Consider the following 21089-nt stretch of genomic DNA (forward strand, 5'->3'; position numbering starts at 1 on the left):
CTGCAGGTATGGGAAGGTCGATGGCGTGTCATCCCACACGATGTTTTACCGGACTGGCTGAAAGACAATGACTACCTTCTGCACGGGCATAGACCACCACTGCCCTCCTTCCGAGCGTGCTTCAAAAGCATTTTCAGGATACATACAGAGACAGGCAACATCTGGACGCACCTCTTAGGTAGGTGATGATGCAGAGCAGTCACATCTGTGGTGCAGGAAGCGGTTTGCCAAACCTGGACCTTATCTCTGTAGTGCAGAGTGGAACATTTTGGGCTTTCGAGCAACATATCAGCAACCTGGACCAAATTAACATTTTTTTAAGTTATGCCAAATTAGACACCGTAAAACACTAGGAAAATAACCTGGTATATTACTTTGGTATTTGTGTTCCGGTTATGTTAATGTGAAATTAGTATTCCATAATTTCCAGCAGGTAATAAAGTCTGCAGTTTTAAATTAGTAAACCACTGTCATCTACAACATCCTTTAATGCTATTGTACCCTTTTAGGAAATGTACATTCTTCCACAAAAATGCACATTTCTTAAATTGTCCAACGACCATTACTACAGTATTCTGCTTTTTCGTCAGGAAGTGAATTCATCTTAGTGTTATTTGCCGAAAATTGATCATTCCCTTTCATAGATGCGCTACATGGACACCGCCCTTGCTTTGATGTCCCTTTTCATTTCCCTTTGAATCTTTCAGTGTTACAAATGTGTGCGCGAAGACAAACAAATTCAAAGAAGAATGTCAAAGTGTGGCTCTCTTGATCCTCCAAAACCCTTAAGGGAATAGAACATTTATGCAGCACTTTATACAATCAACCTATCTCAAAGCAAAGATTTGTTTATCGCGACAGACGAAGAACAATTCTTTTTCAACGTCTCTGAGTTACAGATTTAAATGATCTGCATTTTTTAAAAAATAAACAGGCCGCTAGATATAGAATTATAAACTCATTTTGGCCACTTTTGGGACTAGGAAATGTTGGCAAAATAATTTCTTAAAATCCAGAAGAAGAGAGAAAGAGTCAGCAAAGGGGGAAACAAGTGGAAGGGAAGAAGGGAAAGAAGGAAAACAGGGAAAAAGTGAGAAGCAGGGATGAAAAAGAGCCTGCAAGAGTGAATTTATTGTTATTGTTAGATTATATTTGTAGAGGTCCAATCACCAAATGTCTCTAGGCGCTTACAGCGTGTACCAGGAGCCAGGAATCCCTTAGTCCCGAAGATACTGAGTGCTCAGTAGGTGGGTTTATCCAAATGACTCCGTAAACAAGATGGTTTTGAGTTTCCTTTTAAATGGAAGTAAAATGGTTTCCCTGCACATATTGTCCGGGAGCTTATTCCAGATGTGGGGAATCACAACTGAGGAGGCCCCCCCCCCATTGTAGCTCTATTAACGCGCGGACAGGCCAGTAAGCTAGCCTCAGATGACCAGAGGTGACGTCCCGGCACTTAGGGCTTCAGACGGTCATTGATATATTTGGGCACTACTCCATATTGTGCTTTATGTGCAATGCACAGACCCTTGAATCTGACCCTGTGCTTGATAGGGAGCCAGTGTAACTGTTGTAGCAGGGGGTGGTGTGTGCTCTTCCTGGCAGTTTAAAAATCAGCCTTGCTGCTTCATTTAAAACCACCTGAAGTTTCCCCAGGAGTTTGTCATGAAGCCTGTGTATACTGCGTTACCATAGTCCAGTCGTGACAGGATTAGGGCTGTCACAACAGTACGCATGGTGGAAAATTAAAACAGGGTCCGAGCTTCCGGAGTTGTCGAATCAGGCCTGTGCAGCTCCCCACTACAGCAGACACCTGGTTGTTAAGGGTTAGCTTGGTGTCCAGCTTGACGCCCAGACTTTTTACTGCTGGCACTGGTATTGGGGTGCTGCCAAACTCTTGGTGTCAAAAGAGGCTTGACCAAGGTGAGGCCCCTGTAGTGAGAGCAAGCACCTCTGTCTTATACGGGTTCACCTTGAGTGAATTGGAGGTCATCCAGTTCATGGTGAGCCGGAGGATATTCTGGACATTGTGTTGTGCCTGGCGACAGTTATTAACTCATACAATTAACTGGGTGTCGTCAGCGTAGTTGAAAACCTGACAGTCTAGTTTTACCAGAGCTTCTACCAACGGCTGGAGGTAAATATTAAATAGCAGGGGGGTCAACGCAGATCCCTGTGGAACCCCCCCCAGTAAAAAACACCCTGCCTGGACCTACATTTTCCTAATTGGACCTTTTGAGACTGATTCTCCAGAAAGGAGGTAATCCATTGGAGGACCGTCCCGGTTACTCCCAGCCGCCGGACACAGGCCAGCAGCTGCGCGTGGTTCACCGTGTCAAACGTGGCTTTTCCCTTTGCGCGGTAGCCATCATATCGAAAGCTGATCTTAACCCAGAAGTGAGTCTTTCGTACACCAGGTCAGGATCCCGGACTGTGATCCTGAATGTACTGTCTCATTTAGTGATTCCCTCAGCTTAGCGTCCTCAATCTTGCACCAATTCTGTGCTGCCCTCTAAACTGGGGGTAGGTGTGTAGGGTGGCTGCCCACAGGAAGTTCGAAGCTGATCAGATAATGATCTGACCAGCTACATGGTCTGCAATATGTGTGAAACTTACCTGATGAATTGGTCCATATAAGGTCTAGAGTGTGACCTTTCTCGTGAGTAGGGGACTCCACAATTTGCTGCATCCCCAATATAGTCATAGCCTCTCCGAACCTACTTTTTTTTTTTGGGAGACCTTTATTGCACATAATACATAAACACAGCAGTGTGCCTACAACCCACTGGTAGGGCCGGCCGCAACCAGTATAATAGCCAATTTTACAGAACCCGTAATCAATAACCTCCAGCCAGATCATATAACATGGAGAAATTCGCAAAGTCATTAAGAGTCAGCGTTCCAGGTTCATCGCCAATACTGCAGCTGTAACACACTTATGGAATCTCGGTCTCATTTTGTAGTTTTAGTTAAAAATTCAAACAACACCAACCCCCAACTCCCACCCGGTCTTCCCTGGTTCCTGGTCACAGTAAGATCACAGTGTCTTAAGGCAGAATGGTGAAATTACACACAACCCTTGGAAATGCAAGAAAGCGAGCGATCAGGCCATGTAGCTCCTGATTTCTATTCCCATCATTCATCAATAATCATTGGCTTGACAAAAGGAATGTCTACTGTCAAGTTCTAAAAGACCTCCCATATTCAGACATAAGGGCAGCACACACCAGGTATCTTCACATGATAGTTACTCTTTTTAAGCAATCACTCAGATCCTCCCCCTCCCTCCAATGGTCCTCCACTCTCATTACCAGTGCTGTCGTCATCAGCTTGGGAAAGCATATACGTAGTATATGGGGCCCAAATGTCCCGCAGTCTCGACTTCGCCGGCAGTCCCTCATAGTAACAATTCAGTTGATCTCTGCAGTATGCCATGTCAGTCAGCCACATTCGGACATCAGGTGCTCTCCTCCCCCCCCCCCACACCATAGCTACTCTTCGCTTAGCTAGCTGTAATGGCAACACAATTAAACGCCGCATTTTTGCAGGTATTCCAGAGGCTATTCCCAGGAGGCACAGGCGTATATCCAATACGACCTCAGTCGATGTCATGGTAGTTAGGGCCTCAGACACAGCCCCCCAGAAGGCATACACACGTGAACACCCCCAGGCCAGGTGCACAAAGTCAGCATCGTCCTCACCACACCGGACACATTGCGCAGTCGCACGAAGACCATACCTAACCAGCTGGACTGGCGTGTAGTACCACTGATGCACAAATTTATAATGAAGAAGACGAAAATTGCCGTTGGCCACGTACCCCCCAGTCATGGAGCAGCACTCAGTCCACTCATCATCACTCAGTGGCTCTGGAAGACACCTGTCCCATCGAGCCCTAGCCAGTACCGCACCTCCCCCCTCATCCTCTTGCGCAGCTCGGTACAGTTTAGAAAGCAGCTTAACCCTGTCCGTAGTAGTATATAGCAATTGCAAGGCACCGAGTGCCAACGGCTCTTCCGGATACGTAGGTTATAAGGCATGAATGGCAGCTCTAAGTCTGGCATATATGAATGTAGACATAACTGTGTTTGCAGAGCGGTCCGTCATAGTCTGTAAGGAGAGGAACGAGGCCCCAGGGAACAGATCCCCCATAGTATGTAGTCCAGCCCCTTGTAGGACCTGCAATCCCCCCATTTCGCCTGACACCGAGATTTCCGAGTGATATAGAAGCGGCATAGCAGGTGCATACAATGGCAATCTGGCCGCTCGCCTGCCCAGTTCCCACCAGGCGTTAGCTGTGGATTGCACCGTGTCCACCTCCCCTATGTCAAACACTGAATGTTCGTTTACTAACATGGCCCTCAGCGGATTCGGCAGAACAGCACTGGCCTCAAGCGCCACATGTGGGGTGTACGGAGGAGCAGACAGCCAGTAGGCTGCAAAATGTGCTTGTGCACACAAATAGTATAGTTTCATATCTGGTACAGCAAAACCCCTCAACTCGTACGGCTTAGTCACTACATCCCACGTCACTCGCGGCTTCTTACCAGCCCAGGTTAAAGTAATCAACAAGGACCGTAGCCTGGCAAAAAAGTGTGACTTTAGTGGGAGAGGAATGTTGACAAAAAGATATAGGAATTTCGGCAGCACTACCATTTTAATTAGAGACACGCGATCTGCCAGAGTGAGAGGGAGTCGAGTCCAACGCTCCACCTGATCCTCCAACTTAGAGATAGCCACTCCATAGTTAGCCCTAATAATTTCTTGGCTGTCACGATGCATCCAGATTCCAAGATAACGCACTGAGTCCGTCGCCCATTCTAACGGGAATTCCAGGGGAATGGGAAGAGTAGCATCCGTGAGAGGTAGCATAACAGATTTTTCCCAGTTGATGGTCAGACCGGAGTGACGACCAAATCTGATAAACTCTCGGAGTATAGCCTCAAGATATAGAGCAGGCTCACGTACATAGAGGACCATGTCATCAGCATACATGGACACCGCCAACGACCGAAGAGGGAACTTCAAAGCTGCCTCCGCATACCTCTGCCTCAAGACACAGGCCAGTGGTTCCATCACAATAGCAAATAGCAAAGGCGAAAGAGGACAGCCCTGTCTCGTTCCCCTCTGCACCGGAAACAGGCTTGAGACATGGCCATTGACCTTTACACTCGCTATGGGATTGGTATACAGAAGAGTTATCAGGGACGTAAAGAAGAATGGCACCCCCATCCGGTGCAGTATGGCTGTCATATACCGCCACACAACCGAGTCAAAGGCCTTAGCAGCGCCAAGCATGACAGCCAACGCAGCCAACTCCGGCTTAAGCAGATGTAACACCGCAAATAGAGCCCGCAGATTGTGGGTGGTAGACCGGAGAGGTATGAATCCTGATTGGTCCGGTAACACCATGACCGGGAGGAGTAACCGCAGCCTGGTAGCCAGAACCTTAGCTATTATTTTGAAATTAGTGTTCATGAGGGAAAGAGGGCGGTATGATTCACATTTATTAGGAGGCTTGCCTGGCTTAGGCAGTGCTACCAGTAGTGCCTCCCTCATTGTAGTCGGTAACTGGCCCCGGTCCACCGCTTCCTCCAGCACCATCGCCAAGTGTGGAAGCAACAGATCAATGTATTCTTTATAAAATTCAGAGGGCAAACCGTCTGTGCCAGCCGCTTTGCCATTTGGAAGAGCAGCTATCGCATCCCTAAACTCCCCCTCTGTGATATGATGTATAAGGAATTCCTGTTGCCCCCTCGATAGCCATACCAAAGCTATGTCCTCAAAGTACTGAGCTATTTCCTCCTCATCCGCTGTCTCTCTGTGCTCATACATCTGTGAATAGTATTTCGTAAAGCAATCTAGAATGCCAGCCGTGCTAGTCACGATATCCTCCCCGTCCTCTATTTCCTGCACAGTGCAGTGTCTCGCCCAGGGGTCCCTTACACGATCCGCCAGCCCTTTCCCTGGCCTGCCCCCTTCGCCATAATATCTTGCCCTAGTGTGTTTGGATAGGAACTTCACCTCCTGATCAGCCAGCTCGTTATATTCTGTAACTTTCGATCTAATTTCTGCCAATAACGTCTCCTCCGAACATTCTTCCAACTGTCGTTCCAGCACTAACAATTCTCTCTCCAACCTGGACATGGAATCTCTCAGTGACGTACGTACTCCCGACTGGAGGCCAATACATGCCCCACGTACAGTCACCTTAAATGCCTCCCACACTGTACTCATATTGTCAACAGACCCCACATTCTTTTCAAAGAACTCCTCAATCATCATTCGAAGCCGCTCGTGCAGCACCTGATCAGACAACGTTCCCGGCGATAGACGCCAAGTGAAAGGAGCCGGCGTATGTGACGGCAATTGCACCACCAAACGAACTGGCGCATGATCAGAGATCGTGCGAGGTAGATGATCCACATCCAGTACCCATCCACTCACATCACGAGTCACCAGCCAATAGTCCAGTCTCGACCATGTGTCATGCGCCGACGTGTAGCAGGTGCCCTCCCGCCTGCCAGGGTGTCTCAATCGCCACGCATCCACCAACCCTAGGCCATTCATACCTTCACAAACAGCATCAGCAGCTCTCTTGCGCGCACAAGGCCTATCCTGTTTTTTGTCCAACTCTCCATCCAGCGTGACATTCAAATCTCCACCACAGAGTACAGCCGATGGGGGAAGCATGTAAATTTTGTTCCAAAGTTTAACATAGAAGTCAGGGTCATCCACATTTGGCCCGTAGACATTAAGGAGGGTGACCAGTGTCCCACATAATTTACCATGCACTATAATATACCGACCATCCTGGTCGATCTCTTCATGTCGAAAGATAATTTTTTTAAAATTAAAATCATAACTCCGCGTGCATAAGAGGAATAGGCCGTCGCCAGCCTGACACTCGCCCACTGCTTACCCACAATTTCCGCCGCCCTCCCCCGAAGGTGCGTCTCCTGAAGGAAAACCACTTGTGCCCCATGCCTATTCAGGAACGCCAGCATCTGTCTAGTCTTTTGCGGTCGATTCAAACCCCTAACATTCCAAGTAATACAGGAAAGTTTACACCCCCTATCCATACTTCCAGGTGTGTAATATACCCCAGAGACAGCAGAAACATCCCAAACGCCCACCAATGATATGACACTCACCATACATCCGCAATCGAGTATCAACAAAAAATGCCTTACAAGTCAAGCAGTACATTAACCAGTAATGTTCCAAATGCCCTCTAGACCACCCAAACCTCCCACCGCAGACCAGGAAACACAGCAACCCTTCCCCAAAATTCCAGAAACCCCCGAGCCCCCGCCACCCACTTCAGCATCCCCAACCTGCCAAAGCCGTCTTCTTCCCCCCTCCCTCCCCCCCCCCCCCCCCCCCCAAAACCCAACAGTACATACAAATGTGTGTGGGGATCTCCCATACGAGGGGGCGCAGCGGCACACAACTCCCGTCAGAAAACTAACGAGAGTGCAGACCGTACTCACCATTGAACAATCCCATCCCTCCCACCCCGGCTCCATAGCAAAAGGAAATACAGCCAGCAATCTACAATCGGCATTCTGCAATAGAGGCACCAACCCTCCCAATTGCGCTGCAGCAAAACTTCCATTATGCTGAGAACATGTCACAGCCAGGTAATGCAGCATCAGGGCCCATCCCCCATCGCCCGCAACACTCATGTAAGTCCACGATAACGCCTGTAGCACATGAGACCCACTCAATAGTTCCCGCTACTGTCAAGCGTCACAGGTGTGGGCCACAGTATACAGTAAGTATCAACATTTTCAGGCAGGTCTATCCATGATCTAGTGGTCGTCCCGCCTAAGGTAAGGGTAGCATAACCAGCATCAAATTAGGCAACATGTGATAAAGCAGCAAACCAACTCTACACTGTAGGAACAGCAGCAACACTACAACACCCTAAGCCACCTCTTCCTGCAGGTCTTCCTCCCCATCGTGCTGCACATTCGAGTCCCTTTTGCGTTTTTTCTGTTTTTTTGCATAGTCCATGGCCGCCTTAGGGGAGGCGAAAATTTTGTTGTCCGACGGGGGTCCTATCCTAAGACGTGCCGGATACAACATGGCGTATCGGATGTTTTCGGCGCGCAACAGCTGTTTCACTGTGGCAAATTCCTTGCGCGCCGTTTGCACCGCCATGGTGAAATCGGGATAGAATTCCAGTTTGTTACCCTGGTACTCAATAGTGCCCTTCTGCCTTGCAAGGCGTAGTATGACATCCCAGTCTCTGTAGTTAAGGATGCGAGCGATAATAGGACGCGGCAGCGCCCCAGGCACCGGGCGCTTTGCCAGAGAGCGGTGGGCGCGCTCCACAATGAAGACACGGGACAACTGGTCAGAGCCAAAAATATCGACTAGCATGCGCTCCATGAAGTCCTCCATCCGGCCAACATTCGTGGATTCTGGCAGGCCCGTAACGCGTATATTATTCCTTCTGGACCTCCCTTCCAACTCCTTATTCTTCGCCTGTATTACCGCCAGCACCCTTTCCATATTGGTCGTGACCGTGGCTAGCCCATTCTCCGTGGCGGAGACTCTCTGTTCCACTTCTCCCATCCGCTCATTTTGCCGGTCAAATTGAGTCGCCATGTGATCGAGGCGATGATTGACCGCTTCCATGGTGCCTTCTATGGACTGCAGTGTTTTTTGCATCACCACCAATGTGGCCTCTAGGTTCGGGGTGCCCCCAACTGCCCCCACAGTCTCTGTTTCAGGTGGCGTCTGCGAAGAAGATAGCGCCGTTTTTTTGGCTTCAAATGTTATCTTTGGTTGGTTTCTTTCGGGCCTGCCCATGGCGCCTATCTGAGCTATGCCCTCGCCCAGTCGCAATAGTTTTGTAGGAGCAGCACATACAAAAATGCCCCCAGTTTGCGGGCACCGGTAGGTCTTAGGATACTGTGAAATGTCAATGCACCAGGGCGCCTCCCGGTATCTCCGTAGCTAGTCCCAGTAAGGGGCAGAGTCACCAATGTTGTAGGCCAGAGATATCGCGCCAAAACGGCACTGCACTTAATGGCCAAGTGCACCGTAAGGATTTGCTCCCCTCGATCCCGCGGGCGTCAGCGCCACCCCAGCTCCTCCACGCCACTGTGGTTTAGGCGCCCCCGCTGGCCGCAGCTCGCGAGGCGCGGCCTAGTGCGGCCCAGCGCCGCCTCCGCAGCCTCGGGCTCGCCTAGTTCCCCGCCCCACTCACCGCCGCCAGCAGGGCCGGTCCAGGCCGCTCGATGATCAAGTGCTGCGCCGCTCGCCGCAGTCGGTCGTCGCCGCCCTCAGCGTGGGACTCCGCTCTCCTTGGTCGCTCCCCACAGGCAGGGGAAGAGGCCGCCCGGCGCCGAAGCTCCCGATAGACACAGGGCGCAGGGCCGGTTCCCTCCAGGCGCGGTCACAGCGCAGCACGGCGCGTCGCAGGAGGCAGCTCTCACAGCGCCCCGGCAATCAAAAAGCTCCACACTCGGTGCCCAGGTGCCTTGGATGTCGTCTGCCACAAAGCCGGGGGTCAAGAAATCCAAGAAACTCTGCCGCTCCCTTGAGAAAACCTGGAAAAAAGACCCAACCACCAGCACCAAGGACGCCTTCAAAAACGCCACCCGCGTACACCACCAACTGATCCGAAAGGCCTTCAAGGAACGACTAGACAACAACGCCCACAACAGCAAGGAACTTTTCAACATCGTCAAAGAATTTACCAATCCCTCGGCCAACTCTAACGACATCACCCCCTCTCAAGCACTCTGCGACTCACTAGCCTCATTCTTCCACAACAAAATTGCTGACATCCACAACAGCTTCGACAACCAACCCGGAGACCAACCCTCCCAATCATCTACCGGACCCGCACCCCCCTCGAACACCCTTAATGACTGGAACCCTATCTCCACTGAGGACACCATCCGCCTGATGAATTCCATCCACTCGGGATCCCCCACAGACCCTTGTCCTCACCACATCTTCAACAAAGCAGACTCCATCATAGCACCGCACCTCCGAGACGTCATCAACTGCTCCTTCAAATCCGCCACCTTCCCAGAAAGCTGGAAACACGCAGAACTCCGCGCCCTTCTGAAAAAACCCACAGCTGACCCCACCGAACTCAAAAATTACCGCCCCATCTCGCTCCTTCCATTCCCGGCCAAAGTCATCGAGAAAGCAGTCAACAACCAGCTCGCCGCCTTCCTCGAAGCCAACAAATCCCTCGACTCCTCACAGTCCGGCTTCCGAGCAAAACACAGCACTGAGACCGCCCTCATCGCAGCAACAGACGACATTCGAACTCTACTGGACAATGGAGACACAGTCGCCCTCATCCTCCTCGACCTCTCCGCAGCCTTCGACACAGTCTGCCATAGCACCCTTCTACAACGCCTCAGAAACATCGGAATCCAAGGAAAAGCACTGGAATGGATCACCTCGTTCCTCACCGGAAGAACCCAGAGAGTCCGCCTTCCACCATTCAAGTCAGAGGCCACTGAAGTCATCTGCGGCGTACCACAAGGATCATCACTCAGCCCCACCCTCTTCAACGTATACATGAGCCCCCTCGCGGCCATCGCACGCCAACACAACCTCAACATCATCTCCTACGTGGATGACACTCAACTGATCCTATCACTCACCAATGACCCTAGCACCGCCAAAACTAACCTACACGAAGGAATGAAAGAAGTTGTCGAATGGATGAAACACAGCCGTCTAAAACTGAATTCAGATAAAACAGAAGTCCTTATCTTAGGCACCTCCCCCTCTGCATGGGACGACTCTTGGTGGCCACAAGCCCTTGGAAAAGCACCCATCCCGACAGACCACGCACGGAACCTGGGCGTCATCCTGGATTCCTCACTTTCGATGAACAGACAAGTCAACGCCGTCTCTTCATCTTGCTTCAACATTCTTCGCATGCTCAAAAAAACATTTCGCTGGATCCCCACCGAAACTAGGAAAACGGTCACCCACGCTCTGGTCACGAGTCGACTGGACTATGGAAACACCCTCTACGCCGGTACTACAGCTAAACTCCAGAAAAAACTCCAACGAATCCAAAACGCCTCAGCCAGGCTCATATTAGACATCCCGCGTAAAGAACATATCTCTGATCACCTGAAAAACCTTCACTGGCTGCCCGTCAATAAGAGAATCACTTTACGGCTCCTAACCCACGCACACAAAGCACTCTACGAAATCGGACCAGAATGCCTCAACAGACGACTGTCCTTCTACACCCCCTCCCGCCAACTACGATCAATCAACCAGGCCCTTGCCACTGTACCCCGCATCAACAAAACCACCATGGGAGGTAGATCCTCCTCCTACCTGGCAGCTAAAACCTGGAATTCACTTCCCACTTACCTTCGCCTTACCCAGAACCACTTAGCATTCAGAAAGCAACTTAAAACGTGGATATTTGACAAATAATTCCCCACCCCTCCTCAAGCGCCTTGAGACCCTCTGGGTATGTAGCGCGCTATATAAATTCTTTGACTTGACTTGACTTGACTTGAATCTTACTCCCCAGTACTTCTGCCCCATCTAGCCTCTCCTCGACAATTTTCTCGGTGGTAAGTGACCTGTGGCTTAATATTGCAACTCCACCCCCTCTTTTATTCCCCTGTTGATTATAAGTTAAGACGTCATTGTCAAGAGGAGGGAGGCCACATCATCGGGACCCGAGGTCTCCTCTAGCCAGGTCTCCATTAGTGCGAGGAGGTCGAGCTCCTTTTCCTGCAGTAGTGTAAGTTATGATTTTGCAGGGACCGAGTGTTCAGTAAAGCGGCCTTTAGGCCTAAGGGCACCTCTAACCCTATGTCCGTGGCCCTGTCAACCAGCATACAGTTATTCAGTGGGACTCCTGTATCCACTAGCAGGTTGTATGAGCGGAGACTTTCCACCAGAAAATCCGAGACGGCCGACATGTTTGCTGTACTTTTTAATTTCAAGAGTTCTTCCATGGAGTAAACCAATTTTTGGCCAGGGTTCCTGGCCCCCGGGCACGGACGGGCGCAGACAGGCTTGTTTTAGGTGCATCTTTGGCGCGCCAGCAGCGCGTCTTTTGCAGCATTAGTCTTATGACTGCGAGTGTGGCGGCAACTAGCGCGCTAACCCTGCTCAAAGCGGAAGTGTAGAAGGATGTCTTCTCCACACAATCAGCACACAGCTGCGGTGGACGGGAAGGCGGTTCTGCTGAAAGCAGGCATGAGAGGTAGATGCAAGTAAATGTTAAACAACTTGTTTTAAAATCAGGATGGGTTTAAGTACCCAGGCGTGAAAAATAGCAATTTGTTTAAAAAGGCATTTTTACACTGTTCAATGACCCCTACGTGCAAAATAGCAATTCATTTAACAAAGTGCTTAGCAATGTTTATTGACACTGGCTGTGATCAGCAAAATGATCAAAGTGAGTGAGAGAGTCAGCCTCTGATCCGCCAAGGTAAAATGCAGGGAGCGTATGGTGGTGGATCAAAGAAGCATGAGGTGAAATCAAAACTAGACAGCCTTTGTATTCGGCACGCTGACATTTAGCCGTGGTGCAGGCGGTCTTCAGAGTAACGCTTTGGGTGGCCCTAGAATTTACTTTTTGGCAAATTAAGCATTGAATAGAGCCTTAATGTTATGCCACAAGACCTTTTGGAGATATATGTATGTGTGCATACACACACACACACACGCACGCACGCTCGCTCACTCACTCACCCAACCCACTCACTCACCCAACCCACTCACTCACCCAACCCACTCACTCACCCAACCCACTCACCCACTCACGTTAAGAGACAATAAACAAGAAAGGATTTATTTGTCACACTTCCAGGAAGGCTCTGGCAAGAGGACTGCATTACTGAGGCCATATGATGCTGAAGCTATTTATAAAACATTGTACCCACGCTCAGTGTCTCAGTCCATAAAATTCTTTCCTTTTCACTGTTGCCCAATAGTGTCATTTATAGGTCTCTTACATTTTTTGGTCTTCTGACCTCTATCAAGGTTGGCCCTTTTTGTTTATACAGATCCCACCTGACTTGCACTTCAGACTCCGAAGTCTGTTTCTTATATATCATTGCAGTTCCGAATTTTCTGATTTAGAACTGTTAATCAATGTATCTGTTACTTCCCTGACGCCTCCCTTGGCTCTCTGCTTACTTTAGGAAGGGTGTGCTAACACACCCAAGTGCTCTTCAGACAAATCCTCTACTAGAGGATGTAGTCTTTATTTAACTCTGCTTACTCAAATCCTCTTTCTCACCATGAGACTTTGAAGTTATAATGAGATGAACCTGGGGCTCTCAACCAGATAGCTGCTCCATTTTATTGACATCCTCTCCCAATAACACCCACCCTCATGTTTTTCTCTGCTGCATTTTTAATGACGTTTGATCAACACCGGTTCTTGAAGCGAACTACAGGCAACTACTAATGCAGAACTGTGCCCTGTCCTTTCCCCAGCTAGTGCCAGCCTTGGTTTCAAGACTTGCACACTTCCAATGCCTTGATCATTTAAGACATTGGGGAGAATATTTATGGTGTGATGAATATTATGTTCTCTTTTAGCATATGCCACAAAAGTCTATGCGGTTATGTTCAGCATCTTCAGAGCAAAGTTCTTCTAAATCATTGTGTGACTCGGTCCAAATTCTTTTTCAAGTGGATGTCAGCGTCGTAGCACACGTTATTCGGAAGACAATGTACTCGGAAATTACAGGTAGTCCAGAACGCGACGGTGAGGCTCCTGTTTAATATCCCTAGGAGACTCAGCGTTCGCAAACAACTTAGAGAGCTCCACTGGCTACCAGTGGCCCAAAGAGTGCGCTTTAAGGCCCTGGTCCTTGTTTTAAAGCCCTACATGGCCCTTGACCCTCCTATCTTAAGCACAGATTTGCTTTCTACCAGCCGACCCTCCAGCTGCGATCTGCTGGAGTTCTGGACTTTTTTTGGTTCCGTCCAGAGGTGTCAGGGAACAACACCCGGAGACCCCGGAGTTCCACCTGTCTTGGTGCACAAATAAACAGAAACACGGGCTTCTCGATGGTGGCGTCAAAGACCAAAGGTTTATTACTGCAGGGACACAGAAGTCACAGAAACTACGCATGGGCAGTATCTAGGAGCCTGTTCGATTTGTACAAAGAGGGTTGCTCCTTATATACTAAATATTAGGCTTCGGGCAAATTCTTCACATGTTAGTACATTCCCAAACCTTTGTGTCCTAAACAATAAATATTTGGCGTTGCACAGGAATCGTCGACAATATCTGATGTCAAAACATTACGAACGAGGGGTTCCCACTTTTCCATCATAATCTCATGTCAACTTTCTATTCAAGACCCGGACCGCCTCATCGTAAATTTCGTTACCTCCCCCTAATAAAGGCCCAGAAGGGAAGGAGCAGAGCCAGGTGCAGAAGATAGAAAAGCAGGATAAGGGATGTTTGTGGGTTGTAAATGGGCAAGGCTACCAGCTTCGGCCGTCTAATCATGATCAGGCCAACGACCACGAGAACCAGTATAGCAGGACTAGCCTCGGGCAGAGGAGGCAGCCTTTGTCGAGTCATGCAGCTACAGCGTGTTCTGTTCTAAGGTGCACATGTCACTAAAGAGGTGAATCGTCGGCTAAGGCTACGTGTCCTTAATTGAAATGAAGTGATCAGAGGTTATTGCGTATGTGAGGGCAAGAAACACAAAATGGCTGCCATGATCTAAGATGGATGCCATGGGTAGATCGGAAATATGTTTGTAACAGGAGTACTCTTGCTCGTAGCATAGCGAAAACACCAGGATATGCTAAATGGATCATTTGCGGTTCGCTGATACCAATATTATGTATTTCCGACAATATTGAAAACACGGGTTCAAATCGTCACGGAACCTCACTGCCTCCCTCAGACATGTGGTTATTTCCAGATTCAAGAAAGTTCGACTGGGGGGGCAGTCTCTGACGGTTCGTGCAGCTCAGCTGTGGAACAACCTACCTGAGGCCTTAAGACACTCATCAAATCTTGCTAGCTTTAAAAAATTGCTAAAAACTCACTTATTTATACAGACTATGTAAGCTTTCCCTTGCTCTTGCTGACACCATGACCTTTTCATCGCGCCAGGACAGTTTCGACTAACAGCACGCGCTACAAATGAACATATAACATAACATAACATATTCATTGTACTTGTGCATTTCTTCTTTATCTTCTCAGTTTTTAGAAAATACGATGCAACTGCATGGTATTGCCAAAAACTGATTTTGAAAGCTGTTAGAAATTTTAACAAGCATTTGCGATGCAATAGGTCTCGCATTAATTAAGTTTGAGCTATTGACATTGCTAAATATTGCAGCAACAAAAGTCTATTAATTGAAGGCCAAAAAATGTGTATTTTTTGTATCAATGGTCGCATGCTGCGCTTTAGATGAATATGTTTAAAAGTAAAGTGCGCCATACTGTGATTGCTACAATAGTTAATTGTGGATGCGTTAACAATTGATGTGTGCACTGATGGCTAGTGGTGTGTGTGCCTGTAGAAATTGTGCACTGATGGCTGGTGGTGTGTGCGCGCCTGGTGGAAGTGTACACTGCCGGCTGGTGGTGTGTGTGTTCCTGGTGGAAGCATGCACTGACGGCTGGTGGTGTGTGTGCCTGGTGAAAGCGTGCACTGACGGCTGGTGGTGTGTGCCTGGTGAAAGCGTGCACTGATGGCGGGTGGTGTGTGTGTGCCTGGTGAAAGCGTGCACTGACTTCTGGTGGTGTGCCTGGTGGAAGCATGCACTGACGGCTGGTGGTGTGTGCCTGGTGGAAGCGTGCACTGACATCTGGTGGTGTGCCTGGTGGAAGCGTGCACTGACTGCTGGTGGTGTTTGCGCCAGGTGAAAGCGTGCACTGACAACTGATGGTGTCTGTTGAAAGTGTGCTCTGACAGTGTGGTGTGTGTGGTTGTGTGTGTGGCTGTTTTGTTATGATATGCCATGCTATGCTTTGTTTTGTTATGCTAGGTTTTTATGTGTTTTGTTATGCTATGCTATGCTATGTTTTGTTGTGTTTTGCTATGTTTTGTTATGCTATGTTTTATTGTGTTTTGTTATACTATGCTTTGTTATACTATGCTCTGTTTTGTTATGCTGTTTTGTTGTGTTTTGGTATGCTATGCTATGTTTTGTTATGCTATGCGTAGTTTTGTTGTGTTTTGTTATGCTATGCTATGCTATGTTTTGTTATGCTATGTTTTGTTATGCTGTTCTGTTTTGTTATGCTATGCTTTGTTGTGTTTTGTTATGCTATACAATGTTTTGTTTTGCTATGCTATGTTTTGCTCTCCTGGTGTGTGGTTGTGTGTGTGGTTGTGTGTGTGTGTTTGTGTGTGTGTGGGGTTGTGTGTGTGGGGGGAGTGTAGGGGGGGGTTTGTTGGGTGTGTGTGTGTGGGGTTGTGTGTGTGTGGGGTTGTGGTTGGGTGTGGGGGGGTCATGTGCTGTGGGGTTGTGTGTGTGTGTGTGGGTTGTGGTTCTGTGTGTGTATAGTCTCCACAATTTAGCCAATTTGTTGCATTAGTAATTGCTGCATTTAATTCAAATTGAGGTTTCCAGTCTGGGAGCGAAATATGCCCATGGACTGCTGACGGAGTTAAATGAATCCCACCTGCCTACCATGCATAGAAAATAAAAAACAAGACTCTGTTGCAGATGTTTGAAAAAGGTGTGGTGAGAGTGGGATCCAGAGATACCCCTCAATCATTTGCTGTAGAAGATTTAAATGCCACTGCTGTCACGTGGGACTTAAACCATTGTCAAATGTGCAGACCGGTTTAGAACCTCCCTGAGAGCCGAGTGATACTGCTTGAATTGTAGTGACCTCCAACCGTGCTCTTGTGTCATAGACTGGTAGAAACTCCTATAGGAGGAGCGGTGTGCCAGTGGCTAGAGCTGTAGACTTTGGAACCTGGGGACATGGGTTCGAATCCGGCCTCAGTGCTTGGTTCAACGTTGTGTGATTCTGGATAAATCACTTAAATATATGAAATGTATGTATGTGATCCCCCCTTGATGTTCAGAGTGAGTCAAATATCTTTATTCAGCTGAAACGGACATAAAAGTATAAAGTAGATTTAGAGAGCGATAGAGAGTAATTTTCAGGGAGAGCTTGGCGCAGGTACCCCTTCTTTGGAAGCGGTATCTGTTCGGTTACTGACCCCCCCCCTGCTCCCCGTCACACGAGCACAAGCAAGGCGGTGGAACAGTCAGTAAACTGCACTCTTCTAAGCGGCCATTTCCCATATTTCTGGCCTGCAGCAGGAAAAGGTTTTTCCAAGACTGCATATGTGCGACTGTTGCACTGCTGCTGGAGAGAGGCGAGCTCCTGAGTCCGACGGACCCTAAGAGGTGCTCGGCAGAGGGTCCTGGGTGTGGTGAGAGGGTCTGGTGAACAAAGTGAATAAACACTCATTGACCAAGCCGATAGGCTTGGCTTGTGTATAGCGTGCTCACCTGGTAGTACACTACGCATTAATACATGAAAATAACACGCACAAGAGCGCAAACACTGAAAGAGAAACATGCATACAAATCCCCACACACGGAGAAAGACTGCGACACGTACTCGCGCAATATTGCGCGCAGATACAGGCCCACATGCAGGCATGAGATACCCGTGCACACACTGGACCCCAGATATCCTGACAACCGGGATGGTCAAAGACTAATTGGCATAAAGCTACCCACGGATTAAACAGAGTACTTCTCTCTTGTGCACATACACACAATAACATCACACACGCTAGTCAGCGGGCATACACAGGCTTTTATTTATTGACATAAATAAATCAACAAATCCGCCTTTCTAGTAGATTCTTTTCCCATCGAAATGTAGATGCCCCATATCAGCATTTAGGAATGGACTTGGAGGTCCAAATATTCAAGCTGTAGTGTCCACGAACAGGTCCTAACACATGCTGACATTCAATAGAGCAACCCGATTCAATGAGGCATTTCAAGGAGTATAGGGGGAGGAAGTATATATTATTGCTCTAAATGTAATTTGTGTTTCATACTCAGGTAATGCCACAAACGGCCAGAGTGGGGGCGGGGAGGGGGAGGTGAATGCTGGAAGTTGATAGGAAGGTTCCAGGGTGATTTATGCTGCACACTGCGCTGGGTTCATTTCATGGCCCAGCACGTGCCGCAGGTCACAGTGGACCTGTCCGCCATGAATAGCGGTCCTGTGTGTCACTGTCGCCGGTCTGAGACAGGTACACATGCACGAATAGTCAACAGAAGCTATTTTCTGTCTCCGAGGGCGTTAATTGCCGTTTCAAAAGTGTGTAGTTAAAGCCTTACTGTATGAAGAGCGAGCTGTGTACTAGTGCCCCTAAACCTCCAGGACTGAAGTCTGACTTCTGTGGGTACCATGATAAACTTAGGCTGGTCTTGAAACTGCAGTTCCCAGTCAACTGGGCCAGTATTCACCCGAACTCTGTACAGCAGCGTGAATAAAGCAGTCAACACACTGAAACAAGACTTCAGCGCTTCGCTGTGAAATGGATCCCCCAAAAATTAAAAAAAGACTGTGAGTGGTGCGCGCGCGCCACTGCGAGGCATATGTCTCCAATTATTGCGGCCGTGTCTGGCCTCAGTAATTGAAGACATATGAGCTTTGGTGTGCGTAACAGACCCCAATAGGCCATAGGCGGAGCTACGCGACCGCCCATGGCCTATTGCGTGTTCTGTTAAAAAACAGCACACACGCAAAGCCCAATCAAAATGGACCTTGAAATGCACACGCACGAGCTGTGTGGAATTTCAAGGTCCATTTTTGAAACCACACCAAAAGGGCTTTTCGCTCGCTTCGCTTGGGAGCCCTAAAAATGAATACATCGATGCACGCACGGCCCACTCTGTGTTCTGCTCCTCGCTTGCTGATCCACTGCTCCTCGCTTGCTGATCCACTTGCGCTTGTTGTTTTCTGTCTGCTATCATAACGGAAACCTGTTTCAGTGTCTTGATTTTGGTCAAAGTATCTCTGCTCTGTTAATGCTTTAAAATCCAAGACTGTTTTATGCCATACAAATATTATCTAAAACTTTTTTCCAACTCTTACCACAGCTTTTCGATGTGTCTATGTGTGACCCAGTCTGAATATATTTCTGTGATGCAGTAGAAAGTTTCCTTAAGTTTATTTACACAGAGACTGTGCCATGTGAGACGGTCGTTCGTCTAGTTTGTGTTTTTGTGGGTTTTTTTGTGCAGAAATTTTCCTTTTCAGTAGCCTGTTAAGGCACATTTATAAACTTGGCAGACTGTTTTAGATTGAGCCTAGAGTCAGAGTGCATGCCCTGCTCTAGGGGAGACTTGTTGTAATGGAGTATGTAATGGAAGCTCCGGCCACTCTCTGGCCATATTTGCCATTGGCTTGTGTCTGTGTCCTTCGTAAATTCTGGTGTCTGATTTGTGAAAGGCTTGTTAATCCCTCCTTCGTACTGCCTTGTCTCTTTTGTACCCTCCTATGGCGACTGGACTGGATTGGACTTGTGTTCTATCAATATTGCCTGCATTAGCCCTGCTAGCGAACTCTTTGCCTAATTAAATTTAAAGAGCACTGGTGGGACGCCAGCTTTAGCGATGGTGGACGTATTTGCAGCGCGCTGTGCGCGCTTTCACTTTTGCTTATTGGTGTTGGCTTAGCTTTCAAATATCTCCCCTTAGCTGGAGCCGTCCAAGAGTCCTTCGCCTGGCCCGTTGATGACCTCTTTTGATCAGATCTCTCTGGAGTACTCCTCGATTTTACTTGCTAACTGTAAGTCTGGGTCGCCTCTTGACGCCAGGACATTCTCAAACGTATTGCTCCGTTGGTCAATCCGATTCTTAATAAACTGGTAAATATCTCTTTGGAGGCTGCTATAGGGCTTTAAACAGGCCTGACTACTGCCATAACGGAAGAAACCTGATGTAGACCCTAAGGGGCTTGCTTTAAACAGGCCTGACTACTGCCATTACGGAAGAAACTATCGATCAGGTTTCTAAGGGACTTGGTCATTTTAGACTGATTTCTCTTTTACCTGCTGCTGGCCAAGATGTTGGAGAAGTTGGTCAACCGACAACTCTCCGGTTTCTTGGAGTATAACCACCTTTACATGATGCAAAATCTGGTTTTCATGCAGGCTAGAACACAGAATCAGCTCTCATTCATTAAGAACAACCTTGATCAAAACGCTGCAGCAATGGTAGTCCATTTTGAACTGTCGACAGCTTTCAAAGCGGTCTCAATCTATTCTTCTGAATAGTTTGTGGAGTGTGGGTGTCCATGGGCTGGCTTGGGCCTGGCTCACATCCTATCTGAAAGACAGATCACAATCAGTATATCTCTCCCCCCCCACCGTTTACGTAATCCCTCAAACCACTGGCTTCTGGGGTGCCTCAGTGCGGTGCCCTTAAGTCAGACTCTTTTTTAATGTTCATCTAGCCCTCCTGGCTAGCCTTGTCGAAGCATAGGGAGTGAGGGTGATCTCTTATGCTGATGATACACAGTTGCTGCTTTCCTTTTGGGAGATGGATGTGGGTGCCTTCATCGTGTTAAAGGTCTGCCTGAAAGTTATCGGTGAATGGATGAACGTTAATTGTCTTTAACTGAATTCTGACAAAACAGAAATACTCTTCATTGGCATTAACGATAAGCCTGATGCTCATAACTGGTGGCCTTCGGTGCTGGGCACCCCCACCCCCATACTCCCCTCCCCATCCCATCTTCACTGGTAAGATAATCTAGGTCAGCTCCAATCAGTCTTTTAATCTTCAGGTCAAGCTGTTTCTGCTAGTTGTTTCTTCACGTTAAAATCTCTCTGCAGGATGCTCCATCATACGGATAATCGTAAGACCATAACTCGTGCCTTGGTTACTCCCAAGCTAGACTGCACAAATAGCTTCTACTTAGGTCTACCGTCTTATTTGCTGCGCCACCTGCAAATTATTAAAAGTACGGCAGCATGTCTAATTTTGAAGTACCCGGCTCGTTCATACGTGTCCTCCTGCTTACGCAGTCTACATTCGCTGGCCATTGCCAATCACATTAAATCTCTGCATTCTTATTTGCCTATAGAGCCTTTGGG

General features: G+C 48.3%; 1 protein-coding gene across 4 annotated transcripts in view; it reads left to right on the forward strand.

Annotated features, from left to right (window-relative positions):
- The window catches only part of LOC147733966 (adiponectin receptor protein 2-like), a 489190-nt gene that overhangs the window by 398773 nt on the left and 69328 nt on the right, over window positions 1-21089 (forward strand). For all 4 annotated transcript variants that reach the window (XM_086952872.1, XM_086952869.1, XM_086952871.1 and 1 more), the window contains exon 4: window positions 7-178. In XM_086952872.1, coding sequence (XP_086808998.1) covers window positions 7-178 — 172 coding nt within the window. The remainder of the gene's footprint in view (window positions 1-6; window positions 179-21089) is intronic.

This window comes from Lissotriton vulgaris, chromosome 1_2, assembly GCF_964263255.1.
Source record: "Lissotriton vulgaris chromosome 1_2, aLisVul1.2, whole genome shotgun sequence".
Lineage (NCBI taxonomy): Eukaryota > Metazoa > Chordata > Amphibia > Caudata > Salamandridae > Lissotriton > Lissotriton vulgaris.